Below are 27272 nucleotides of genomic sequence, written 5' to 3'. Positions count from 1 at the left end.
TGGCAGGAGTTTGTAGACTGTTTTTGCTGGCAAGCACAGCTTCCAAAACTAGTAGATCTAGTGGCTGACATTCAGCTTCAAAAGTGACAGCATTAAGATCTGTATTTTCTAGCTTCCTTTGTACAGCTGGAAGCTCTCACCACGGGAAGCTCTCTCCAAGCAGGGCCTGGGAGCTTAGCAGGATGGCCGCTCCCCTGTGGATCCAGTGCCCCAGGGCCTCGTTATCCAGTTTTCCTCCTTGGCCCCAACGTGAAATGCAGGTCGCTCAGTCGTGTCCGACTCTTCGCAACCCCATGGACTATACAGTCCTTGGAATTCTCCAGGCCTGAATACTGGAGTGGGTAACCTTTCGCTTCTCCAGGGGATCTTCCCATCCCAGGCATCGAACCCAGATTTCCCGCGTTGCGGGCAGATTCTTTACCAACTGAACCACCAGGGAAGCCCAAGAATATAGGAGTGGGTAGCCTATCCCTTTTCTAGTGGATCTTCCAGACCCAGGAATCGAACTGGGGTCTCCTGCATTGTAGGCGGATACTTTACCAGCTGAGCTACCAGGGAAGCCCGTGGCCCCCATGAGGGCGTGGTATTAACACAGGACAGTGAACTGAAGTTTGAATTCCATTCCTGACTTAACTGTCTGTCCGTCCTCAGGCAGATTAATTAACCTTAGTGTTTTTACTCACCTGCAAAACAGGGCAAACAAGGCCTACTCTGCAGGTTCACTGAATGATGATGCAAAGCAGTCTGCCTGGTGCTGGCCGGGTCGTGGAGGTTCAGCCTCCAAGGGCCTCTATGAAATCGTGTTGCCCCTGTAGGAAGGGAAAAGCCATGCGGAGCCCGCTGTGGCACTCAAGGGTGACAGTGTGACTTCTGATGGCGAAATGGGGCCATCTTTCATAAGACACGGTGCAGCTGACCCTCATCTGTGGGTGGTTTGTGAAACTGCCCACATAGCACCTGGTCTGCCCCACCACCGGCCCTCTCACTGAACTTTGCTAGCAACGGAGGAAAATGCTCGAGCATTCTTGTGTCTGGTGTGGGAGGCAGCCGTGTCCTGGGCTTTCTGGGGCCTCGCTCTTGAACTTTGTAGTGACTACGCATGGTGGCTGATTTCTGTGCTGGTTAAAGGTTAAGCTGCTCCCTGTCAGCCTGACTGGTTCAAGTCCCTTCACATGGTCATCTGCTCATTCCTGGACTTTCTCTGCTTGTCTTTCCTCCGGCATGAATTAATTAACCTGTTGTTTTTTTCTTTTTTTTTCTCCCTCTAGATTATTTGCTCTCTAATAACTATGTAAATTCTATCATTGTCCACAAGTTCGACTTTTCTGATGAGGAGATTATGGCATATTACATATCATTCCTGAAAACACTTTCGTTAAAACTCAACAACCACACGGTCCATTTCTTTTACAATGAGGTAAGTAGCTGCACAGAGGCATGTTTGGTTGGAAGCTAGCCAGTTCAAGCAGTGCCTTTGGTTCAGGTGACCTTGTGTCTGTTTACAAAGCACATATGCATTCACCGTTTCCTGATTCACTATTTCATAGCAACACTGTTTGACCTTGGCAGGGTTTTGTTTTTTTGCTTTTTTAATGGAACAAGTTACCTTTTCTGTTTTTAATGTAAAATTCAATTTGTGCTACCTGAGAGCATGATACTCTTGGTAGGGAGAAGTGCCCAGAAACTAACCTGGGGTTGTGTTCCTCTGTTGGCGAAACAGTGACGACTCCAGTCAAACCCAACTTTGCCACCTCCCTGTTATGTGACCTTAAAGGAGTCTTAGTCCTCTGAGCCTCACTTTCTTCATCTGAGAAATGGTGATGATAGTTTCTACCTTGAAGGGTTTTCCAGGGGTTGAATTAAATGAGATGATGTCTTCAAAGCACCTAGTACGTACCTGACTCCCTAAAACTGTAGCCCTTGTTGTGCTTTATACACTAAAATCCCTGATATTCTTTGGGAGAATTACTAACAATTTAAATAAATGAGTTGCCATTGTTCTTACAGTTAAGAAGAGCTTGAGCGATCAGGTCAATAAATCTCACATTCCAGAAAGTACAGATTCTGGCCCTCCTGGGACTGGCTCATCCTGTGGCTCGATCACTTTGTGAGCGACCCAGACTTTTCCATCGTCCTGCTCTGCAGAGCTGGCATCTGTCTCTAGGCTCAAACCCCTCATGGTCTCAGGATGGCTGCAGAAGTCCAGACACCACACACTCACTGCCACTGCTGAAAAGCCCGATGAGATCACGTCCTTTCTTGTGCCCCCTTCTAACTTTCCCCAAAACTTCTTTCCCAGAAGCCTCCAGCAGACTTCTTTTCCCGTCTTGCTGGTCAGAATTCTGTCACATTTCTCTCACTGTGTCTGGTGTTGGGGAATGGCCTGGCAGGGCAGTTCTGGCTCAGTCTCTCACAAGGCTGCAGTCATCCGAAGGCTGGATTAGGGTTGGGGGATCTGCTTCCAGGATGGCTCATCCCCATGGCTGACCATTCAGCGCTGGCTGTTGCTGGGAGGCCTCAGTTACACAGTCCCTTCTAGGGGGTTGCTCGGGCGTCGTCCTGGCGTGGCAGTTGGCGTCCCATAGAATAAATGATCCCAAGACACCAAGGCAAGCTGTAACGCCTTTCCTGACAGGGCCTCAGAAGCCACACACCGTCTTCCATTGTCTTCTTTAGGCTGCCCAAGCCAGCCCTGACTCAGCGTGGAAGGAGGCACAGGGTGTGACTCTCGGAGGTGAGGGTCGCTGGGCCATGTTGGGGGCCAGCTGCCACACAGCCACGTGCTGTTTGTCCAGCAGGTGTCCTCTGATCGGTGGTCACATATGCTGCACAACCTGTACTTGAAGTCAGACCATGGTCTCAGACATTTCCTCTGAGTTTGGGCAAAATCCACCCAGCTGTCTTCGTAGGATGTGGCAACAGCCTCCTGCGCTTTGATTTGTTTTGTCTAGATTTGTAGTGAGCAAAAACTGGCCTCTTGCTCACATATCGTTCCTGAAAACGCTTTCGTTAAAACTCAACCACCACACGGTCCATTTCTTTTACAAGGGAAGGCCGCTCTTCCCTTTTACAAAGGGAAGGAATACTAGCTGCCAGCCACAAGGTGTGGGATGGTTTAGAAGATTGACGTTGTGTGGCCCGGTGCCTGGTACACAGTAGGTGCTCACTGACTGTGTCCAGAGACCAAGGGGTGCTGTTTGCATCCTGGGCAGAAGGAAACCCACCTGCAAAGTTCAGACCGGAGAGGGGGCCAGGTTCTTCCCCAGCTCATGTGCAGCTGAGCTGTGCATCTGCTGGTGGGGGGGTGGGCGGGGAGGGCAGGACGCAGGGATTCTGGGGCCGTGGTGATGCTCCTGGAAGCATATCCAGCTGATCCCAGAGGAGTCACAGGAGCCTGATCTTTTAGGTGGACTTGGTTTCCGTTTCTGTGGGCTCGTGCCGTAGCTGCCACCTGTTAGGTGCACACCTGTGTCTAGTGCTCAAAGTCGCGTTGCCCTCATTAGACAGGTGTCACCTCACTGAAGCTGGTTCCGGCTTCCCTGCCTGGGGGTGTCCTCCAGTCTCATCGGGCGCCATGCGAAACACTGGCCAGAAGAGGGCAGCAGAGCATGTCATTTCATGCTCCCGGGTCCTGCGCGCTTTTCCTTAAGGCTCCACTTCTCTGCTTCTGAACGGTTTTGATCTGTTCTCTGGTTTTGATCTGTTCTGATAACCCCTTTTTAATGGCAGAAGATTCCCAAGGCCCTCCTCTTCCACGGTAATGTTTACACTTGTAGTGTTTGCAAATGGAGATATATGTTAGCAAAAGGAAAGGAAAGCACAGTCATGTCTGACTCTCTGCGATTCCATAGCCTATAGCTTGCCAGGTCCTCTGTCCATGGCATTCTTCAGGCATGAGTACTGGAGTGAGTTGCCAGTCCCTTCTCCAGGGGATTTTCCCAACCCAGGGATTGAACCTGGGTCTCCTGCATTGCAGGCAGATTCTTTACCAACTGAGCTACTAGGGAAGCCTATATATTAGCTAAAAGATGTTCTAAATGTAGTCAGACTTTGCACTTTGCCTTTTGAAATGCTGCTTGTTGAAGCAGAATCTAATAACAACATCTGGAATTATCATCGAGTGCTCCTTCGGTATCAGGCACTGCACCTGAAATAATCTCATTTAATATTAGCAACCACGAAGTGGGAATTTTACAGATGTTGAAATGGAGACTTAGAAATACTGCATCACACAGCTAAGAGTGGTGGAACAGATCCTGAACCTAGGCCTGGCATTGGCTGGACCCATTTCTGTTTCTTCCATGGTCTCACTGTCTCACCCCTCTCCATGTTCCCCGTAGGGAGTGAACCACTGGCTTAAGGTTCACGTGGGTGCTGTGTGTGTGTTTTACTGACGTCTCTGATAGGATTCCCTGGTAGCTCAGCTGGTCAAGTATCCGCCTGCAATGCAGGAGACCCCGGTTCGATTCCTGGGTTGGGAAGATCCCCTGGAGAAGGGATAAGCTACCCACTCCCGTATTCTTGGGCTTCCCTGGTGGCTCAGCTGGTAAAGAATCCGCCTGCAATGCGGGAGACCTGGGTTTGATCCCTGGGTTTTGAAGATCCCCTGGAGAAGCAAAAAGCTACCCACTTCAGTATTCTGGCCTGGAAAATTCCATGGACTGTATAGTCCATGGGATCACAAAGAGTCAGACATGACTGAGCAACTTTCACTGATAGGGTTCAGAAATCCGGGGTGGGGGCAGGCCTGTCAATGGGTGTGTGACTCATTTTGGGTACTTGTTGTGTTTTAGCACACTAATGACTTCGCCCTGTACACAGAAGCCATCAAATTTTTCAACCACCCTGAAAGCATGGTCAGAATTGCTGTAAGAACCATAACCTTAAACGTCTACAAAGGTAAGTTCCCCTGTGAGCTTGCGCCTTGTTGGGTTTCTAACATGACAGCTAGTGCTTGCTCTCCTGAGTGCCTACAGACAGTTCTGTGGTGGTGTCAGGGAGTTCATTTATGGTTGGGTTTATTATGGCTGGGGTTACCTGTCTCATGAAAGGTTGTCATCATGGACCATGTAGCCACCCCCTTACATAAATTCCTATGCCTCCGCCTTGTCCATGCACACTTAGTTCTGCATGGGAAAGTCTCCCACAGTGCCGACACAGGGAAGGCGTGATGGCCTGAGAGGGGCACATGTGTTAATTAGATAAGGCACAGCTGTCTTTGAAACTCAAACGAGTCTTTGAATTTGCCCCTTGGCCTGTAAAATATACTTCAGTACCGCCAGGAGGCGTGTTATCTGTAAAGAACGCGCAAGCGCATTTCTTGTTGCAAACAGCAGGGGGCAATGTTGTATTCTCAACCTGCTGCAAAGCCCAACAACAAATTCCTCCCCTCTCTCAAAAAGTACTGAACGCCCAAATCACTGCCCCCAGGAGAAAGCCCTTCTGTGGCTTCTCGCCCCCAGGGGCACAGAGGCTGGCTGGACATGAATCTCCTGGCCTGGAGTGTGCTGGGCTCTCTGCCCAACAACGCCCAGGTCACTTCCCGTGTAGAGTCCCCACTCTGGAGCCAGGACCCTGTTTTCTCAGGGACCAGATGCTTTGACCTTCTCAAGTTAAGACGTTATTACTGGGTATGACCCCTAATTGGGAGGGGGGTTTAGGCGCTGCTCGGGGACTCACTCCAGCCTGGTTCTGGGATGGCCTTAGCCTGGAGAGCCTTCTAAGAGCTCAGAGTGGGGACCATCTGGGGGTCATAACCTGGGGGCCAAATCCAGCTCTCAGGTTTTCGTTGGTTTAGATATTTTTTTGAAAAAATACATAGTCATCGACATTTAAAATGAGAGAGCTGGAGTCACAGCCTGGATTTCTGACTTGAGAAGGTAGATGTGGCTGTTGCGGGCGCACAGTCCTGCAAGGCAGGGGTGAACCGGCCCCGAGAATTGCTGCTATGGGGTCAGGCCGTGCGCCTCCGTTCACCCACTGGGCCTGCTGGCTTCGCTCACCGGTTACCGGCCAGCCCACAGGCCTCTGGACTCATGACCCGGTCTGAGCCCCAGCCCTGCCGCCTCCTGCTCTCCGCTCTCTTCTAACCTGTGTCTTTCTGTTTAGATGCCTCCTGCCCTAGCTCTCTGCCCCTCTGAGCAACTGTCTCACCCTCCCAGCTCCTAACCCTGTTAACTGTTGTCTGTTTTTTGCCTTTCCTTCAATGACGATTCCCGTGTTCCTTATTCCAGTGTCATGTAAGTTAATAACTTCTGGTTTTCTGCTTTCTTGACTTACCCTTACATGCAAATACGAGAAACTTGCTTGAGAATGGTGTAGTTTTCATCGTAGTCTAGCTAAATGCACTGCTGATAAGATTTCCTCATGCACTATCAATGTTTAACCCTGATTCATTGATTTTGTTAATTATAAAAATAACATAACTACCTTCATAGTTTTCTGAATAAGGCAACCATTTTAAAGTATTTCCAGGAAAGACAGAAAAGAGTCAGATTATAGTAGAGGGCTTTTTCATTGCATTTTTTTTTAATCTCCCCTCAAGTTATTTTTGGTAGCTTGACTTTTTTTTTCTCTTCTTTTGTGAATCTTCTCAGTGGATAACCAGGCCATGCTGCACTATATCAGAGACAAAACCGCTGTCCCTTACTTCTCCAATTTGGTCTGGTTCATTGGGAGCCACGTGATCGAGCTTGATAACTGTGTACAAACAGATGAAGAGTAAGTGATTACCCCAGGATGCCTGTTAGGTGGACAGAATGCTTTGGGGAGAATTCTGTTCTCATTGAGAAAAAAGCCAAACACTAGAATAAAACTTACCACCACCCCCCACCCCGCCCCCGTGCGTAGGCAGACTATGGACTTCCATACTCTGAAAGGTTCCACCCAGATTTCCACTATTCTTAGCAATAGAAAGTTGGAAACCACTCAGATACCTCCCAGAGAGGAACAGGGTAAATGAATCGAGTGCACCCATAGACGGGGTGCTGGGCAGCTGGTGTAAAGATGAAGATGACCTTCCACCAGTGATTGGATAAACACTGCACAATATCCATCTCAGGATGGATGAGACACAGCTTGCAGTGGAATAATATTCAGCAATAAAAAGGACCAAAGTATCAATACATACAACACCCTGGGTGAACCTTGAAAGCATTATGCTCAGTGAAAGGATGCAAGGGGCCATATATTATATGATTCTACTTATATGAAATGGCCAGAATAGGCAAATCCATAGAAGCAATAGATTAGTGGTTTCCTAGGGTTGGAGGAGGGGTGTGTGGGGTGGGGTGCGGAAATGGAAAATGACTGCCTGGGCTTTTTTGAGGCGAGGGGATAAAAATGTCCTAAGGTTGATTGTGATAATGGTTGGAAAACTCTGTGAATATGTATTAGTCACTCAGTCATGTCTGATTCTTTGAGACCCCATGGACTGTAGCTCACCAAGCTTCTCTGTCCATGGGATTCTCCAGGCAAGAATACTGGAGTGGGTTGCCATTTCCTGCTCCAGGGGGTCTTCCCGACCCAGGGATCAAGCCCAGGTCTCCTGCATTGCAGGTAGATTCTTTGCCATCTGAGCCATTAAATTGTATACTTTGGGTAAAGATTTTGGTGTGTGAATTCTATATCAGTAAATCTGTTTAAGAAAAAATTAAGATGGTGATAAATAGACGTCTCAGAACAGGATTTCTCAAACTCTGCCTGTTCATCTCTTGAACTAGGTAATTCTTTGTGGTGGGGCATCCTGTGCTTCATAGGGTGTTTAGCAGCACCCCTGGCCTCCACCCTCTAGACGCCAGTAATGCCCCTTTCCAATTGTGAAAACCAAAACTGTCTCCAGACAGAGGTCTCCTTTAAGGGAAAATTGTATCAGTTGAGAACCACTGCCCCAGAGTGACGGCTTTGCACAGATCTGGTGAGAAGTACACCTAGATGGGGTCAGGACGATAAAGGGACTCAGGAAGGAGGTCTCTTGGGGCTGCAGAGGGCTAGAGAGAGAGAAAATATTAGCTTCCACATTGGCAAAGAAATAAGGTTCTGTGGATCACAGAGCAGTTGGGAGAATGAGGACCCATATAGATATGGATGAGGCTTCACAGGTGGCTAAGTCATAAAGAATTCACTTGCCAATGCGGGAGATGCAAGAGACTCAGGTTCAATCCCTGGGTTGGGAAGATCCCTTGGAGTAGGCAACCCACTATGGTATTCTTGCCTAGGAAATCCCATGGACAGAGAAGCATGGTGGGTTATAGTCCGTGGAGTCACAGAGAGTTGGACATGACTGAGCGATTAAAAAAAAAAAGGAATTATAGATATGAATAGTCATGGATATGAGACTTGATGAAACACAGCTCCAGAAAGAACCGAAAGTTATTCAAGGAAGAAAGTGTACTCCTGGTCCTCCACGTGACTGCAGTGACTGGTTATAATGTCAACACCAGTTGCTGATGACTGCTGGGTAGGGAGGGGCGGAGGGAACACAGATTTCTGTCATCAAGGCAGGTCCTTGTGTACTATCTAAAATGGCTCAGTCACAAAATAGAGGGCCTTGCAGATTGCAAAATAGAGGGAGGAATTATCCACAGAAACCCCTAAAAGAGTTGAAAACTGCTTCCTCTGGAGAGTGGGCAGGGGTGGGGGAGGCAGGGCCAGGAGCTTCTATGTTTTTTTTATCTGCTCATCAGTTCTATTGGATTTCTAAATCCGTGTGTTCAGTTGCTCAGTCGTGTATGACTCTTTGTGACCCCATGGATTGCAGCACGCCAGGCTTCCTTGTCCTTCACTATCTCCCAGAGTTTGTTCAAATTCATGTCCATTGAGTCGGTAGTGCCATCCAACCATCTCATCCTCTGTCGTCCCCTTCTCCTCCTGCCCTCAATCTTTCCCAGCATCAGGGTCTTTCCCAAGGAGTCAATTCTTCATATCAGGTGGCCAAAGTATTGGAGTTTCAGCCTAAGCATCAGTCCTTCCAATGAATATTCAGGACTGATTTCCTTTAGGATGGACTGGTTGGATCTCCTTGCTGTCCAAGGGGCTCTGAAGAGTCTTCTCCAACACCACAGTTCAAAAGTATCAATTCTTCCGTGCTCAGCTTTCTTTATAGTCCAACTCTCACATCCATATATGACTACTGGAAAAACCATAGCTTTGACTAGACGGATCTTTGTTGGCAAAGTAATGTCTCTGCTTTTTAGTGTGCTGTCTAGGTTGGTCATAGCTTTTCTTCCAAGGAGCAAACATCTTTTAATTTCATGGCTGCAGTCACCATCTGCAGTGATTTTGGAGCCCCCCAAAATAAAGTCTGCCACTGTTCCCACTGTTTCACCATCTATTTGCCATGAAGTGATGGGACCGGATGCCATGATCTTGGTTTTCTGAATGTTGAGCTTTAAGCCAACTTTTCCACTCTCCTCTTTCACTTTCATTAAGAGTCTCTTTAGTTCTTTTTCACTTTCTGCCATAAGGGTAGTGTCATCTGCATATCTGAGGTTATTGATATTTCTCCCGGCAATCTTGATTCCAGCTTCTGCTTCATCCAGCCCAGCATTTCTCATGATGTACTCTGCATATAAGTTAAATAAGCAGGGTGACAGTATACAGCCTTGACATACTCCTTTTCCTATTTGGAACCAGTCTGTTGTTCCATGTTCAGTTCTAACTGTTCCTTCTTGACCTGCATACAGGTTTCTCAAGAGGCAGGTCAGGTGGTCTGGTATTCCCATCTCTTTCAGAATTTTCCAAAGTTTGTTATGATCCACACAAAGGCTTTGGCGTAGTCAATAAAGCAGAAGTAGATGTTTTTCTGGAGCTCTCTTGCTTTTTTGATGATCCAACAGATGTTGGCAATTTGATCTTTGGTTCTTCTGCCTTTTCTAAATCCAGCTTGAATATCTGGGATTTCACAGTTCACTGGCTTGGAGAATTTTGAGCATTACTTTACTAGCGTGTGAGATGAGTGCAACTGTGCGATAGTTTGATTATTCTTTGGCATTGCCTTTCTTTGGGATCGGAATGAAAACTGACCTTTTCCAGAGCTATGGCCACTGCTGAGTTTTCCAAATTCGCTGGAATATTAAGTACAACACTTTCACAGCATCATCTTTTAGGATTTGATATAGCTCAGCTGAAATTGCCACCTCCATATGGAAATAACATACTGTTTATCTGTTAGTGGTGGGACTATGGGAGACTTTGATTTCTTTTTGCTCTTATTTTCTTCTTTAGTTGTCTGTCCCCTCCAGTGACCATCTATTACTTGAGTAATAATCATAGTAGAAACAAAAGGTCTTGGATCTAGATTGCTTTTTGCGGCAGATAACCACTCTGCAGGAGGGGAAGGGGCCCCGTCGACTGTTTCAGGTCTTTGTCCTTGTTGAACGTGAGGCCGATCCACTCGTAGGGCCTGAACAGCCCCAGTGCCTGTGTCTTCCCTGGAAGCAGGCAGAGCCTCCTGGGACCTGGGGTGTCACGTCTTCATGTGGCGCCCCTCTTATGGTCAGGACTGAGGTTGGCTGAGGCTGTTGAGGCCTGCCTATTTCCTCAGAACTCTTCAGGAGGATTTAATTAGTGAAGATTTATTGTTCCATTAATGCTGCTTATCTCAAGAGCCAGGGATCTTGCCACTTGGACCAGTGGCTGCTCATGTTTGAAGTGCCTGGCTAAAAGCTTCCCTGGGTTTTCCTGTGTTTACCCATTTTGTTTGGGACCGTGGTGATGATGATGGAGTCCATTGTTCCGAGGCCCCCAGAAAGTGGGGGGGATCCCATTATTGCTGTTGTTATTGTTTAGTCGCTCAGTTGTGTCCGACTCTTTGCAACCCCGTGGGCTGCAGCACACCGGGCTCCCCTGTCCTTCATCATCTCCCTGAGCTTGCTCAAACTCATGTCCATTGAATTGGTGATGCCATCCAACCATCTCATCCCCTGTCGACCCCTTTTCCTTCTGCCCTCAATCTTTCCCAGCATCAGGGTCTTTTCTAATGAGTTGGCTCTATGCAAAAGGTGGCCAAAGTATTGGAGCTTAAGCTTTAGCATGGTGGTGATGGTGGAGTCCATTGAACTGAGGCCCCCAGAAAGTGGGGGGATCCCTCGAGTCCCCTAAAATCGAATGCAGTGGACCTGTCCATGTTTCCTTCCTGTAATCTACTGGGAGGGCCAGGATAGGTGTCTCTCAAGACTGGCTCAGATATTTGTTTGTGAAGCAAGTGCCCCCAGCAACCTAAGTCTCATGCCATTGGTGTTCAGCTCTGAGCCTGGGCGTGGGGGCTGAGATGGGCCTCTCTCCGGGCAGGCACCGGAATCGGGGGAAGCTCAGTGACCTGGTGGCTGAGCACCTGGACCACCTGCACTATCTCAACGACATCCTCATCATCAACTGCGAGTTCCTCAATGACGTGCTCACGGACCACCTGCTCAACAGGCTCTTCCTGCCGCTCTACGTGTACTCACTGGAGAACCGGGACAAGGTGCGCCCGGGCGGGGGCGTGTGCAGGCGGGAGGAGCAGTCACCCCAAGGGGACAGGGCCTGCAAGGGACCACGGCTTGGAGCCTGAGGGACAGTCGTTTCCTCCCCTTTTCTTTCCTGAGAGGGGGGTGAAGGAGAGGGTAGGAGGGAGGGAAGGAGAGAGAGAGAGACGGACAGAGCGTATGAGCGTGTGTGTGTGTGTGGACAGTAAATGAATGAGAAAAGATTACTGACATCCAAAGGAGACAGGAAACCTCTACAAATTCAGGGTTTTGGTTTCTGTGAGTCCTTCTGAGGTGCTCTCATCCCTGCTCACTTTTTCGGCTAGTTGCCAGAGCTAATTGACTTGGAGAAGATCCAGCCGGCTGCAAAACTTGAATGGCTGCAGGGGATGGAGCGCACCCAGGAAAAGATGCCAGGGCAGGGACTGTCCACAGTGACAGGCAGTGGAGCCCTCAGAGGGTTGGAGCCCGTTCATGGGCACTTTCTCAGATATGCCCTCTCCCTCCTCTCAGAGTTTCTGGCTCAGGGGTCTGGAGGGCACTGGGACCCTGCGCCCGAAGTGATTCTGAGCTGGTGGTTCTCCGTGCCCGCCCCCGAGAAAAATGCCATCTCGAGGAGAGGGGACCTTTGGCCAGCACCTCCGAGAATGAAGGGGCAGAGGCCTTGGCAGGAGGTGGGACAGAGCCAGCTGGTTACTCTGCAGGGATTTCAGCCTCTGTTTGTGTCCCGGCAAGACGGGGGTGTAGCTTTCTTTTTGGAGACAGAACACGGGGCTTCTCGCTACAAACAAGTGACTCAAAGAAAACTGCAGCCCTAACGAGAGCAACCTGATGCTGCTCTGGAAGTGGAGAGAAAGCTGGGGAATTGGCGTTTTCAGACCTGGGTTCAAATTCTGCCTCTTTCCTCGTGACCATGGAGCAGGCAGTCTACCTCCCTGAGCAAAACAAGGGTCCTGAAGATCCTTACAGGCTTGGTAGGAGATGGAGCTCGTTGGAGCCCAGTACAGATGAGGGGCTTCTCTGAGATCAGGGTACCCTCACCTCTCCCTGCCCCACTTCCTGAGCGCAGGCCTCCAGGGCCTCTCTTGCTAGGCTCTCGGTGCCCCAGCTGGGAGATTAACATTCTTGGTAATTTAAGGAGCTGGTTCTTCTCTTGGGTCCAGCATCTAATCAATGACTCATGCTGAAAGGTTTCTCAGGTGGAAGGTTAGCAGCCTTGCAAATAGTATCAGACGGGATTTTCGTTGAGTCGCTCAGTCATGTCTGACTCTTTGGGACCCCGTGGACTGTAGCCCGCGAGGCTTCTCTCTCTGTGGGATTTCCCAGGCAAGAACACTGGAGCGGGTTGCCATTTCCTTCTCCAGGGGATCTTCCTGACTCAGGGATCGATCCCATGTCTCCTGCATTGGCAGGCAGGTTCTTACCACTGCACCACCTGGGAAGCCCATCAGATGCGATGAGGTGTGAGTGTGTTTTGCAGGGTGGACTTTGCCACCAGGAAAGAAGAGCCTTAGGGTCTTGGAGGAAGTTGGGTCTTGGAAGGTGCTGGGTGCCACTCATTCAGACAGATGGCCTCTGGCTTTGTGTATTTCGTACCACTCACATGTGTAACCCAGACTTCTCTCATTCCCCCAACCTTCACCAGGGAGGAGAACGACCGAAGATCAGCCTGCCGGTTTCTCTCTACCTTCTCTCCCAGGTATGTCTGATCCTTCACCCATGTCCCCACCACACTGGGGCTCCCGGAGCACTGCCGCCTTTCAGAAGTTTCCCAGGCCACCTCACTCCATCTCTGTGTGCGTCCCTCATCTTGAAATGAAACAACCCTGACTCAAGGGGCTGTGTATCTTCTTCATGGTGGTACTTGGAAATTTAAAAAGAAGGGAGAAATAAGTCAAGCCTGGCAGATATGTTGTTGTTTTTTGCTGTGGGGCCCGAGCTTTCCAAAACAACCAGGGAGTGTTCTAAATACCCTGAAAACGTGGCCTCTGCGGCCCCTGCTTACGGCCATCTTGAAAGAGGCCCAAGGCTACAGGACCCAGCGTGTGTTCACAGAGCCACTGCGGTTTAACCAGTTCCCACTAACGAGGCCGTTGTCGTGGTCCCGGGGCCCACGTTACCTTCTGGAAGGTATCTCGTAGCAGCCTCAGTACCCAAATTTGTGTCTTGAGCCAACTTGTCTGCCTCCCCGTCTTCAACAAGTGTGTCTCCTTCTCGTAATTATGTAATATTTACAAGAAGGGAAAAACTCCATGGCGACCCAGTTACATAACTTTAAAAATATTTTTATTACAAGCAGTGCAGACTCTCAGGCCATCTCATTAGACTGTCAAGCAGTCAGACGTTTGACCAGAGCTCTGTTCCCGCTTCTGCAGCGGCCCAGGTACTCGTTTGCTCTGCCGAGAGAATGTCTTTCTCACCGGGTCCTGGGCCATTTTGCGTTTGAGGTGGGGCCGTCTCCTGTTGGCCCGGGAAGAGAGATGCTGACCCGGCTTCTTCCCAGTGGCCGGGCCGGCCGGGCTCGCGTGTGGCTGGCTCATGTTACTCTGGGACTCTCGTTCTGGGGGCTCCGTGTGCTGGGAGCTGCATGCTGACACCTGAATGCCCCTCTGTGTGATGGAGCTCCCTGCAATCCCCTGCCCCTCCCGGCAGCTGTTTCCGCCATCTCGTTAGCAGTCGTCCCGCTTCCCCCTTCCTTTTCCCGAGGATTCTGGGAGCCTGGCAGGAGTGAGCCGGCCAGATGCAGAACCGCAGGAATCCTGTGGCAAGTGCCCCCAGCACCCTTCAGCTGCTGGCACACCCCAAGGATCACCGGGGTCAGGCCACGCTTTTTTCTTCGAGAACCCCCTTTCTCCTGCTTTCCTAGTAAAGGCCCAGCAGCCCAGGCAGCTCATTATGTGTTTCAGTGTCTCACAAAAAGCCTTGTCACTGGCATTTCTCAGCCTGAGGAAAGGGCTCTCGCACCCCTGCATTTCCATGGAACTTGATCATCATGTGGCCCAAATGTGTGAAAACCTCAAATGGGGCATGAATTCTGGTCCTTAAACTCTGCATCAGAGCATCCTTCTGAATTATTTTTCAAGGGTCTCTGCTAAACCAAGAAAATTTGTGTTGATGACATTAATTTGGTGTGATGGAGGTGTGTAGCTGAAACTAAACCACCACTGGGGACAAGAGCGTGACTTGGACAGGCTAGCCCAGCCTTTGAATCCGGCGGGCACACGCTTCCACCCATCTCCCAGTTGCTCACTGCCCCCTCCCCGCTTTCCTCTGTCCAGGGCGCAGCCGAGAGTGAGCACCACGTGTGTGCACACTGGCCGTCACCAGGTGGGCCCCTGTAGGTGTTCCCTGAATGTTTGTGGACCGAGTTCCTTCGTCATCATTGTGCTCACTCACATGTGAGTGCCCGCCACAGCCCCTGACATGGGCTAACCAGCTTTCTCGTGCTGTATAGTCTGTGGTAGCTGGTATCTCCTCAGTGTTTTAAAAACAGATGTGCTTTTTTTTTTTCCCTTAGGTGGGTACAACATTTGTTTATTCTACCGTGCCTTTCATCTGAATTGTATTTATTTTTTTGAACAATATATTCACCCTCCTCAAATAGTACAGTGACATGTAGGGAGAAGTTCCCTCTTACCACTGCCCCCCACATACCCAGTCCCACTCCCCAGAGGCAGCTGCTATTTTAGTCTCTGCCTCTCCTTTTTTTTTTTTTTACATTTTTAAATAATTTTTTTAAGTGATAAAGTTCAAACAAGTGAAAACCAGGTTGTCGTTCTACTTTTTTTTGTTCAGTCTCCTGATTTCTCTCTCCAGAAACAATTATAGTTAACAGGGTTTCCCCAGATCCTTCCGGAGACGTTCTCAACTGACGGCGATTTCGCCCCCAGCCTGGGGATGGCTGGCAGTGTCTGAAGACGTTGCTGGTTGTCATGCCCGGGGGAGGGGGTGTGGCTGGCATCTAGTGGTTCGAGGCCAGAGATGCTGCCAAATATCCTATAATGCCCAGCTGCCCACCCACAGCAAGGATTTATCACCAGACAAGAGTGCCAAGGAGGGACTTCCCTGGCAGTCCAGTGGTTAAGACTTTGCCTTCCAATGCAGACGGTGCATGTTCAATCCCTAGTTGTGGAACTAAGATCCCAGATACCTCGAGGCCAAAAAGCCAAAACATAGAATAGAAATCATTATTGTAACAAATTCAATAAGGACTTTTAAGATGGTTCACATCAAAAATATCTTAAGGGGCCATAGTTCCTTCGACTACAGAGTGATCAAAATTACTCTCTCTGAGGCTAGTTCGAGACCCGTGGGCACTCTCTAGTCCTTCAAAAAAAAAAAAGTGCCAAGATTTGGAACCCCTGTTGCATGTATATATGAACAAATACAGACGTGCGCACACACCCTCTGATGTACAGACAGTGGGTCCATCCCACGCTGCCCTGGGGTGCTGGTGTTACCGCTACATCTTAAAACACACAGGTAGGTGTGTCTGAGCTGGCTCTCCAAGGCGGTGTGGGTACCCTGACTCCCCAGGCCGTTCCTTTGGATATCAGGCAACAGGGTGGGGTGGCCAGGCCACCCCTCGACAGCCCAGTACCTTCTGATGCTTGCCGCCTGGCATGACTCCATCTGTCTTTGGCCCGAGCGGCTTTTCCTCCCCACAGTTTCCACACCTCTCAGCGCCGCCCTGGAATTCTTGGGCGCTCAAACCCACCGCAAGGGGAAGAGCTCATTCCATGGGTGGGATCTCTGAGTGGCCATCCCTCTGCCAAGTCCTCAACTGGAACGAGGCCTGCTGGCCCCTTCCTGTCCGTAACTGAAGGGCTAGGCTGGGGCCTCCTAGTCTTATCTTAATCGGATTTGACACTGAAATGCTTGCGGAGAGAAAAGGGTGCAGGTTTGGCACTCTCTTCCCACATGGCTTCACTTCAGCCTGATTTGGCTTCAGGCAGCCAGGAGGGACAGTCGTGCTTTAACGCACTTCCGTCTGCCAGTGAGCAGCCAGCCAAATAGGCAACGGTCTGAAAGAAGGAGGGCCCGACCCTAGGAGGAAAGTACAACTCGTTTCTCCCAGATGTGCACCATTCTCTGGGTTTCGCGTCACTGGGATTGCCGCTAAGAGGCTTGTGCAGTAGCCCAGCCTCGTCATTTCAGGTCAAGGAAGGAAGAAGTTGAAATTCGTCTACATGCTTTAATGCAAATCCTATTTTTTTTTTCTCCTTCACCAGGTCTTCCTAATTATACATCACGCACCCCTGGTGAACTCGTTAGCGGAAGTCATCCTGAATGGCGATCTGTCCGAGACATACGCTAAGCCCGAACAGGATGTTCAGAGAAGCTGTGTAAGTCATTAGCGGGGGGACTGTCTCAAGACCCTGATAAGACACCGTGGCTCATTTTGTTCACCTGTGTTTCTCTCAAACCAAAAACCGACATCCTGCTCATTACAGCACTGATGAGGCATAAGCTGGTCTGGGATTCAGGGGACCTCATCGGTCTTGACATGCCCAGAAGAAGCTGGGGTTGGGTACCGAGAGTGGATTTGACTGTGCGTGTGTTATTGAACTTGGGATCGTCCCGTTCTGGGCTTCTGGCTGTGTATCTGTGGGGCACTGTTATTGCGGCAGGATGAGAGAATACTTTGTCTCAGGCCCCGCTATCTACAGAAGCCGGGCAGGGAATATCTGAATGACACGGGCCCCGGGAGAGGACAGTGGTGACTGTGACACATTGGGGAGTGTATGTGTCTTTCATGAGCAGTTACAGCTCACCCCAGCCTGCAGTCCTTTTGCAGTTATGTGGATAAAATACACTGTGGCCTGGTCCTCTCGTGTCTCTGGAGATGCGGCTGCTGCTGCTGCTAAGTCGCGTCAGTCGTGTCCGACTCTGTGCGACCCCAGAGACAGCAGCCCACCAGGCTCCGCCGTCCCTGGGATTCTCCAGGCAAGAGAACCGGAGTGGGTTGCCATTGAAGCTGCATTTTGAGGCCAATACTCCCAAGTTTTAAATGATTACCAGCGTGGCCTGAACTGCATGTTTATGGTTTGTCACGTTTGTGCATTTGGTGCTCTGCTGAAGGGAAGCCCCAGTCACTGGGGCGTTGACTTCTCCCGAGGCTTTCCCTGCTTGGCGGGCCTGCCTCCCCGCCTCCCATGCTGCTCACTGTGTCCCGGCGCCTCTTGCATGGTCCCCAGAGGGCCCTGTGCTTTCCCTCCACATTTGTGCTTGGAAGGCCTTTGCTCCCGGTTCTCTCTTGTCCAAGGCCTTACCTGTTCGGAGCAGGCATCTTATCTGCTGTTGACTCTTGCGCATGTCTGAGATGAGCAGTGCTCACACAAAGGCCCTGTCTCTGCAACCCTGTTTTCAGGCAGTCGGCGCGCAGGTGAAGTGGCCGGGCTTACCCTTGAGCAGTCGACTCTGTTGTCATATCTGAGCTGGTGGGTGGAGTGTGGTCCTGGAGCGTGAAGGGCCAGAACTCCGTGGGGTGCAATTACACGAGGCCCCTGCCCTTCTGCTTCTCCTGGTTTGCAGTGTCTTGGCCAGGCTGCTGTGCTCTTTAAGGGAAATCAAAACCTCTGAAAAGGTTTCCAGAAACCTCTGTCCTCATTGGTGGCGGCGTTAGTTCAGCTGAATTGAATGAGGTCTTTTCATGGCCCCTCTCTGGCTTGTCCTTCTTCAATTCGTTCAAGAAGTATTTATTGCACCCTTTCTTTGGATCAGGCATTGTACTAGTTCTGGTAATATACAAAATCTAAATAGCCCCTGTCAGGCCGGGTCTTTACGGTTCCGCAGGAGGAGCAGAACATTGTCAAAACTTACAAACAAGGCTACTATTTCAGGTCTTAGAAATGCTCCAAAGAGCAGGAGTAGTGTTTGATGAGAGGATTTAGCTTGGAAGTGATGAGGGTGAAGAGTGTTGAACAGAAAGGATTCCCCTAGTGGTCCATGATGTGACAACACATGGGCTGGAGAACATGGAGCTGACAGTGTTAATACTGTTGATACCACTGGAGATGTTTCTTTGCAGCTTTCTTAAACTCTCTTTTGCTGAATGAAAGTAAGTTACAGAGCACTAAGTGAAGAATCAGTAGGGTCTCCAGGCAGGGCTGTTGAGGACCCCTCCAGCCTTGGGGTTGCCCTGGGCAAGTCATTTTACCCCATTTAGGGAACAGCGAATGTCAGTCCCACTCGGGAAAGCTGTGGTGAGATGGTGAGAAGATAGATTTAAAGTGTCTGTCAAATGCCTGACAGGGTGCAGTCTGGCCCTCAGAACTGTTTGGTTTGGTCTTCGCAGTGTTAGACAGAAAAGTTTATAAATCGCCCACCAACTTTAAAAATTTGGGAAGTTTCACATGAAAATCCAATTTCAGTCTGAAGATCTGATCCCGGTTGTGCCTGTGTTGCTGTAAGAAGCTTCTCAGAGGCCGCCCCCTGCCCCCATCAGACGAGTCATGTGTCGGCCATCAGATTTGCCCAGTCCCCACGCAGCCAGCTGGTAACTCACACTACAGTCATGTTAATAACAGATGAAAGTGTAGTGGGTTCCTTCAGACTTCGTTCTGTCGCATGATTTCCAGACCCCAGGATCGCTGCTAACTGCAGTTAGACTTAGCATTCCAAGAGGTGAACCCAGAGACTGTTGGGGTGCTTGGGTTTGCAGGGCTTTTCATTGAAATTGATTGACATACAGTTGCAGGAAATAAAACAGAGTGATCGGGTACCCTTTCCCTAGTTTCCCCAGGGGTGACGTCTTGCAGAACTCTAGGACAGTGTCACAAAGCAGGATATTGACATCGGTATGTGGCATTTGGAATTAGAGCAAAAGCAAATGGCAGGAAGTTGCTGACAACCTCTCAGCTCTGGATTCCCACTTTAGTTGAACCTCTGATCGGCAGAGATATCTCCGAGATTTGTTCATTTTCCCAACAGCCTTCTCTTCTCCCGCCTCCATCGTGATAGACACACAGTGCTCCTGGCGGAGACACCTGAACTAAAAATGAAACACTTCTGTGTGTGTAAAAACTCACCAGCCCAAGTGAAAGTGTCAGCCTTCTACTTCCGGTTATTACCTTTCCCTGAATGTGAAATCGAAGTCTGTTGTGTCTTGACGACTGCTGTTGAAATTCGGGAAGGGCTTCTCTCATCAACAACTTGTTTGACAATAGTCCTTGTGAGATTTATCTCCCTTCCCTCCAAGCAAGAACAGACTCCTATTGTTTCCTGCCTGACTCGGATGTGGTTTGATCATACTTGTTTTAAGTTTCTTGGTCTTTTTTAACCTACTTTCTCCTTCCCGTAATTTGTTAGATAAGTTACTGGTATTGCTTCATTTTACCAGCAGACCTTTCACAAAACCAAACCAAAATTGAAGAGAGAGAAGCAGAGGGGAGAGCAGAGTTACTTGAAAAGTCTGTAATTTAGGGTTAAATTGAAAACACATCAGCATGCTTAGATAGACGTCTAATTGGAATTCATCTGTGCATTAAAACCATATGGTCCCCACGAAGGGATAACTCTGGCTGTAACTCTAACGCAGAGCAGAGTTTTCTTGTCAGGGGAAACAGAGTAAGAGAACACTCATTCTGAAACCACCAGCATCTCATTATTTTTGCAAAATGAACATACAGATTAGATTATGGGATGTGCATCATTACCTGTAGGTACTTTTCTGTTTTTGAAGGGACTTTTTCATCCTGGTTTCTGTGGAATGGCTTCCTTGGTTTTTGCATTCATTCATCCATTCCCTGAGCAGAGACGCGCTGGTGCCCAGGACGGACACGCCCCCTGCCCTCCTCACTGGGCTCCCCAGCCCCCGCAAGGACAGGGGATCCTGTCTTGGAGACGCCTGTGTAGCCTGTGCTGTCCCGGGGCTGGCCGGAGATGCCTGGGGGTTTGCCGCAGCCCCAATCGGCTCAGTGGGTGAACTGGTGGCAGGGTCACAAGGGCTCCTGTGATGTTCTTTTTGACTCTCAGAACCTGACCCTCACAGGGCACCTTCTCTTTGCTCAGGGGGCGGTTCCCCATTCTGTCTGGTGCAGTGGACTCTGAGCTAGGCTGCCTGGGCCCCTCAAATCCTGGCTGCTTGTCTTACTAGGTGTGTCTGGGGCAAGTTCGTCCACCTCTCTGGGTTTCCATGTCCTCACCTCTCCAATCAGAATAACAACCGTGCATTTGCAGGGAGGATTAAATGCAGCACATGCTCAGTCGCTAAGTCGTGTCCATCTCTTTGCGACCCCATGGACTGGAACCTGCTAGGCTCTGTAAAGTGCTCCCTGGAAGGACTGATGCTAAAGCTGAAGCTCCAGTCCTTTGGCCACCTGCTGCGAAGAGCCGACTCATTGGAAAAGACCCTGATGCTGGGAAAGAGTGAAGACAGGAGGAGAAGGGGGTGACAGAGGATGAGATGGTTGGATGGCATCATTGTCTCAATGGACATGAGTTTGAGCAAATTCCAGGAGATAGTGAAGGACAGGGAAGCCTGGCATGCTACAGTCCATGGGGTCGCTAAAGAGTCAGCTGAGCAACTGAACAACAAAGTGTTTATTCCAAAGCCTAGCATGCATCAGGGCCTAATTAGCAGATGCTAGCTTGATAGTGCTCTGAGTTTCTGAGGCTTCAGAACAGCCCCACGTCCCCTACCTCCCTTGTTGGGGTGATTAACACAGGCATACTCAGTGCTCCCCAAAGGGAGGCGCCCTGTGAGCGGACACAGGGCAGAGAGGGTCAAGTGTTGGCGGCCACAATGACGATGATGACAGCAATGATGGTGGCCTGGTTTTGCACGTCGCCGAGTAGTGTTAGCGTCTGAGCCTCTGTGTGCAGCTGGGCCTGCAGCTCAGCTGGCCCCGGGTCCCACTCTGGAAAGTGCGGATGCTCAGCCAGTCAGTGCACATTCACGCGCTTGGCTGGCACTGAATTCAGAGTGGGAACAGAGAATTCTAGGGCACAAGAGGCTGGTTTGTCCCTAAAGGAGGATGTCCGCCATCCTGCAGTAGGCACCAGTTCAGCCAGTTGGGATGGTCTCCAGATGATTCTCGGGGGATCCAGAAAGATGAGCACACACCTGAAATGCTGGCCGCCGGTTCTCCACATGATAACTGTCCACCCTGGGAGCTGGACCCTCTGCTGGCAGAAGGCTCCGCCGGGATGCGGCACGTGGAGCCTGAAGCTGAGGGAATGGCGACTGGGCTTCTCTGGCATGTGAGTTTGCAGGAGCAGAGCGTCCCTCATCACTGGCTTGGCTCACGGCTGCACAGCCGGCCTTCGAACCCAGGCTTGGATCAGATGGCAATGAAGCCCCCGCTGGGGACTGAATGCATCTGGTGGAAGAGCCCCCTGCAGCTGGGATTGCAGTTCCCCCGCATCTTCTGTGCCCCTGACCTTACCTGTGACCCCCATGGCAACCGATGCTGGTACCAGAGCACACACATTCTTCCTGAAAGAGATCGGCTTCTGGAGTGTGGATCGGGGACTCCAAAGGGAAAAAATAGACTGGTATGTATAAATCAAGGGCCTTAGCTGGCACAGTTGCAAGCACTCACACAAAGGACTGGACTCTTGTGCATTCTCCCTTTTGGTGGGTCTGCCGTGGTCCAGCCCGTCAGCTCTCAGTAGAATTACAGCTCCCAGGCGCGTCCGCTGCCTGCAGGGTCCTGTGTGTGGCAGCATGGCTCGCCGGCGAGGGGATGTGATAGAAGCAGAGAGAATCCAGGGTGCAGCATGTCCCACGTAGGACCCATCGCCTCTCCCTTCTTTCCTGTGGAAGCAGAGGCTGCACAACTGTCCGAAGCCCCGTGCATGGAGGCTCTTGGAGACATGCAGCCACATGGGTGACTGACCTGAGGGGCTAAGTCCTGCTCTAGGGAGCAGAGAAGGGATGGCCACGGCCTGGAGGAGCTGACAAGCAAGGCAAAACACAGTGGGCGAAGCAGGGGTGGAGGGGGTCGTGGAGAAGGTTCTGTGACTCAGGACTCAGCTAGCTCTTCTGTCTGCCTGGCAGCATGACCCGGAACGGGCTGGGGTGGCCACCGGGTTGGAAATGGCTCAGAGGGGTGAGGCAGTGCCCACACCCAGCTGAATGGAGACCTCCCCTAGTCTGCATTTTTTCCAGATTTCAGCTGAAATCAGGAAAATCGAGGGTGGGGACAGGAAGAGGAGGGCACCTACCACTTCTGTGCCCTGGGGCTTCATGTTTATCAGCAGGCAAGTCCCTTTGGGCTTTTGAGTTTTTTAACTAGATTCTGAGCTCCTTGAAGCTGGATTCAAGTTGTTTATTCATCTATTCAAAGCATAATTACTGGGTGTGTGCCAGCCACTGTTCTAGGCACTGAAGAGACACCAGGAACAAAACAAAGACCCCCTAACCTCCGGGAGCTTCTCTTGTAGTGGGAGGAGAGAGAGGAACTGTGAAACTATAGTGAACAGCAGAGCAGAGAAGACTCTGGCAAGTCCCTTGGACAGCAAGATCAAACCAGTCAATCCTAAAGGAAATCAACTCTGAGTATTCACTGGGAGGACTGAAGCTGAAGCTCCAGTACTTTGGCCACCTGATGTAAAGAGCCGACTCTTTTGAAAAGACCCTGATTCTGGGAAAGATTGAAGGCAGGAGGAGAAGGGGGCGGCAGAAGATGAGATGGTTGGATGGCATCACTGACTCAATGGACATGAGTTTGAGTAAGCTCTGGGAGACGGTGAAGGACAGGGAGGCCTGGCGTGCTGCAGTCCATGGTGTCTCAGTTGGACACGACTAAGTGACTGAACACCAACAAAGAGCGTCTTCGGATGTGAGACAAACTCAGGAAAAGCAGCTGCAGTGAAGCAGAGAAGGGAGGGGGTGTGCTCTGGGGCTGGGGGGCGCACCTCTCCTTAGGGTAGCCTCAAGGGGAAGGTGACAGGGGAGCACAGATTTTAAGGAAATGAGGGAGTGAGTCATGTAGAAGTCTGGGGGAAGAGCATTTGGGCCAGAAAGCACAGCCAGTGCAAAGGCCCTGAGGCAGGAGTGTGCCTGGTGTGCCAGGAACAGCAGAGAGCAGCGTGGTGAGGCAGAGTGTGATGGGGGTGAGCTGTGGGGTGGGGAATGAGGGTCCGAAGCAGATGCACCTTTCAAGCCATTGGAGCCCTCGGAAGTTTACACTGAGGGAAGTGGGAACATCCTAACCTGGGAGTCCGTGGTGTTTAGCATAGTTCCTGCAGGAAACTTCAGTTATCTTGAAATAGCCCATCTCAACAGGGACGCGAGCACCAAATCTCTAATGAGCAAGGAAATCCATCCTAGGGTCAGCCAGAGTCCTCCATCCAGGAAACTGGGTTTTGCTGGGGTAGGGATGTGTGTGCTTCAGTCGCGTGGTGGCTAGGGGGCTGCATGTCGATGAGAACAAGGTCCCCCGGTCACTTCCCTCTCTGTGCGCTCAGCGATTTGCCGACAGGTGGTTGCAGGCGTCCAGCCTCAAGTCCCCAGGCTTCTTCTGCTTCTGGCTCTTCTGCCACCATCTGCAGTGATGCGCTCCAATTTAGCATGAGATTAGGGTTCTGGGCCGAATGTTTCAGGTCACTGAGAGTCACCACTATTTCACAATTCATTATGTTTTTTTCTACAGAACAAGATGTAGTCATATTCCTCCTCAAGCAACACCAGCCAAGTGCTTGGTTTATTACTGTTTCACCAGATGATAAGATATTTTATTTTGCCTGAGTGTTGAACATGCCTTTTCAATCATAAATATTTTGAGATTAATATCTTGGGATTAATTCACGCAGCAAGCATTTATTAGCTTTTCATGGAGTGCTAGATGCAGCATCAGAGGGCCAGACTAGGCAGTGCTTGGTTGAGAGCGATAGAGAAGTTGGTCAGGGTTGGGGAAGGCCGGGGAGTGGGCTGCTTTCTAAGTAGTCCCAGCACCATCTCAGCATGACCAGCTGGTTCCCACAGAGGCCAGCGCCGGGTGTGTGTGTGTGTGTGTGCAGCGTGAGGCCTCTGAGCTCTTGTGTGTGTGTGTGTGTGTGTGTGTGCGCGCGCGCGCGCGCGCAGCGTGAGGCCTCTGAGCTCCGATTCCAGACAAATAGGCCCTGCTTTGGATGATGCCTCAGCCACTACGACACTCGCTAATAGTTGGCCGATTGTGGGGAAGAAAGCCAGGCTCCTCTTGTTAATGGAAGTGGCCTGTCATCTCTTCATGTTTTGCCCGCCTCGGGTTTTATTTTCCCCGTTAAGCTTGGCCGTGCTGCCCAGTCGCCCCACCGACGTTGCTGCAGCTGTACATCCTGGACGCGTGTGTGGGCTTTGGCTCAGCAGCCACGTCACTCAGAGTTTGGCATGTACCACACACACCCATAGGCCGGATATGGCCGGATATCCCTGCAGTGACTTGAATGCAGGCTCGTCTTGCATCTCCCAAGACGAAAAGATGTCTGAATCCCCTGTGGAGACCACAGAGAAAGACCTAGTTCTCCGCCTCATCGCGACCGGAGGCCTCACATCCTTTGAAAACTCGAGAGGTACGCGGAGATCAATGCTTCAAAAGGAGACGATGCCTGACTCCTCTTGAAACGTGATAGGAGTCCCAGGATCCCTGTGGCACGTGGAAAGGGACACTTGGTCTCCTGCCTCAGCTGGAGAGGCGTCCCAATTGCCCTGCCAAGCCTCGAGGTGTCTCTCGCAACTAGGCAGGAGTCCCGACGTCGCTGAACAAACACGTGTTTGGAAGGGCCATCCCCGTCGTAACTCGAGAATATAACCCAGGTTCCCGCCGCAACTCGAGAAAAACCATGAGACTTCCCCCTCGCTGCAAGTTGAGGCCCGATTCTCCTGCATTGCGTGCAGAGCAATTCCGTGTTCCATATCAAACATGAAAGGAGCCTTGATTTCCTTGATGGCACTCCAGAGAAACCCCAAGAACACTGTTTCAAGGCTAGAGGGATCCTGAGGTCACTGTAGCAAAACAAAAAATCTTTTTTGGTCACTGTAGCAAAACGAGAAATCAACTCACCCCGGAGTTGATTCCATCTGACGTTTGCTTGCTGATCTCCTTGTTCTGGAGTGAGTGTAGGGTTGCTTGGTGGCGATTCGCGACCCTGCTTCCCTGTGCAGCTGGTTGCAAAGCCACGTGCTGTTGGTTATAGTGGCCATAAACCCAGGTCACCATGAACTCACCCCCCCACCCACCATGACGTTTGGAGCTCTGTGCCTCTGAGGCAAAAATGGGAAAAAATTGCGCATTGTGTGGCTTCCCTGGTAGCTTAGAGGTAAAGAATCCGCCTGCCAGTGCAGGAGACCCAGGAGATGCAGGTTTGATGCCTGGGTCAGGAAGATCCCCTGGAGAAGGAAATGGCAACCCATTCCAGTATTCTTGCCTGGTGGGCTACAGTTCATGGGGTCACAAAGAATCGGGCATGACTGAGCGACTAAGCATGCGCATCCCTAATGCCCGTCGGGTCAGAGGGCCACCCGAAAAGTGATGTGATGTGTGGACTGTCCCCAGGCAGGGCTGCCTGCTCCTCTGGGCAGTGTGACTCGGGCATGGCAGGGTCTTTACATCCTCCTTTTGAGAGGCTGGCCCCACACGGCGAGGCTCTGCCGGTGCTTGTGGGTGGGGGTGAATGCTTGAGCTTGGCAGCAGAATGGTTGAGCATGTGGTGGGGTGGGGGGCGCCGAAGCTTCGCTTCCCGGGTTCAAACCCACTCTGCCTCTCCAGAGCAGTGACCTGGGGCAAGTCCCTCCCCTCAGCAGCCCCCCCCCCGCCTCTGTCATTAGGAGGATAAATGAGCCCATCAATATATGTCAAGTGCCCAGAGCATCTCTGGGCTTGCTTCCTATGCTCACTGGGTGTTGGTAACGGCTATAATTACCTGGAAAAACAAAACAGGGAAGTGTGCTACTACCCCTGGCACCTCACAGGAGCCCTGTGGGGAAAGTGTCAACATGAGGCTCATGTGATGCACGTGGAAACTGAGGCCCAAAGGGGAGAAGGCCGCGGGCAGGGTGTGTGGGCCAGCAAGAGGGGCTCCGACCACTCCAGTGCCCCTTAGGCCCCACTCCAGGCCCACTCACCTTGCCTTTGTACTGAACATCCCGCAGGCCCAGCCCCCCGAGGCTGGAGGCCAGGGAAGAGCCGAGGAGCACTTTGGGGAGCCGAGTCTAAGCCACTCACAAACTAGGAAGCCAGCAAACAGAAAGTTGCTAGTTTGATTGGTTTTAAAAAGGTAGACCTCCCTCCCCTACCAGCTCTCCCATCCAAGTGATCTATTTGCCGGGGGGGTGGAAGGTGAATAAGTATCTCTAGAGTGCCTCTTTGTGGCAGACGTCGTGCTGGCTTTTTTGTGCCTCTTTGTGGCAGAGGTCAGGCTGGCATTTTTGTGTTCAGCACCTCATTTCAGCCTGATGGTGGCATTGATGGAGTTGCTGCTGTCCCTGTTTTTCAGACACAGGAACTGAGGCTCATTGGGTGAGGCTCACTCGGCCAACAAGCGGGTCTGAGACCTGGGCTCAGGTTTGCCCTCACGTTTTGTGGTTTTTTTGGTTAGTCCTCATGACCTGCCTCCTTTTTTTTAGGGGAAAATCTGTCTCCTGGTTCCCAAGTCCCTTAGCAGAGCTGTTTGAACCAGAAGGATGCTAGTTGCGTCCTCAGAAAGTGAGCGGGCTAGGCCTGGGAGAGCCTGGAGGTGCCTCTCTCAGCTTGACCATGATAACAGCTCCCACAGATCCAGACAGAATTCCAGGCCACGTCACCCGCCCTTTTCCTTACCTGCCCCTAGCCTCCAGCCTCTTTCCCTCACCTTTCCTTCTCAGTCAGATTTCTTCCCTGGCCT

The 27272-nt window shown here is 50.8% G+C and overlaps 1 protein-coding gene across 5 annotated transcripts in view; it reads left to right on the top strand.

Annotated features, from left to right (window-relative positions):
* The window catches only part of CLEC16A (C-type lectin domain containing 16A), a 231624-nt gene that overhangs the window by 27863 nt on the left and 176489 nt on the right, over nucleotides 1–27272 (top strand). For all 5 annotated transcript variants that reach the window (XM_043456684.1, XM_043456686.1, XM_043456683.1 and 2 more), the window contains exons 4-9: nucleotides 1269–1417; nucleotides 4794–4899; nucleotides 6597–6720; nucleotides 11290–11464; nucleotides 13111–13164; nucleotides 16697–16810. In XM_043456684.1, the coding sequence (XP_043312619.1) occupies nucleotides 1269–1417; nucleotides 4794–4899; nucleotides 6597–6720; nucleotides 11290–11464; nucleotides 13111–13164; nucleotides 16697–16810 (722 nt within the window). The remainder of the gene's footprint in view (nucleotides 1–1268; nucleotides 1418–4793; nucleotides 4900–6596; nucleotides 6721–11289; nucleotides 11465–13110; nucleotides 13165–16696; nucleotides 16811–27272) is intronic.

Source organism: Cervus canadensis, chromosome 32, assembly GCF_019320065.1.
Source record: "Cervus canadensis isolate Bull #8, Minnesota chromosome 32, ASM1932006v1, whole genome shotgun sequence".
Classification (NCBI taxonomy): Eukaryota; Metazoa; Chordata; class Mammalia; order Artiodactyla; family Cervidae; genus Cervus; species Cervus canadensis.
This window is presented reverse-complemented; position numbering and strand designations above follow the sequence as displayed.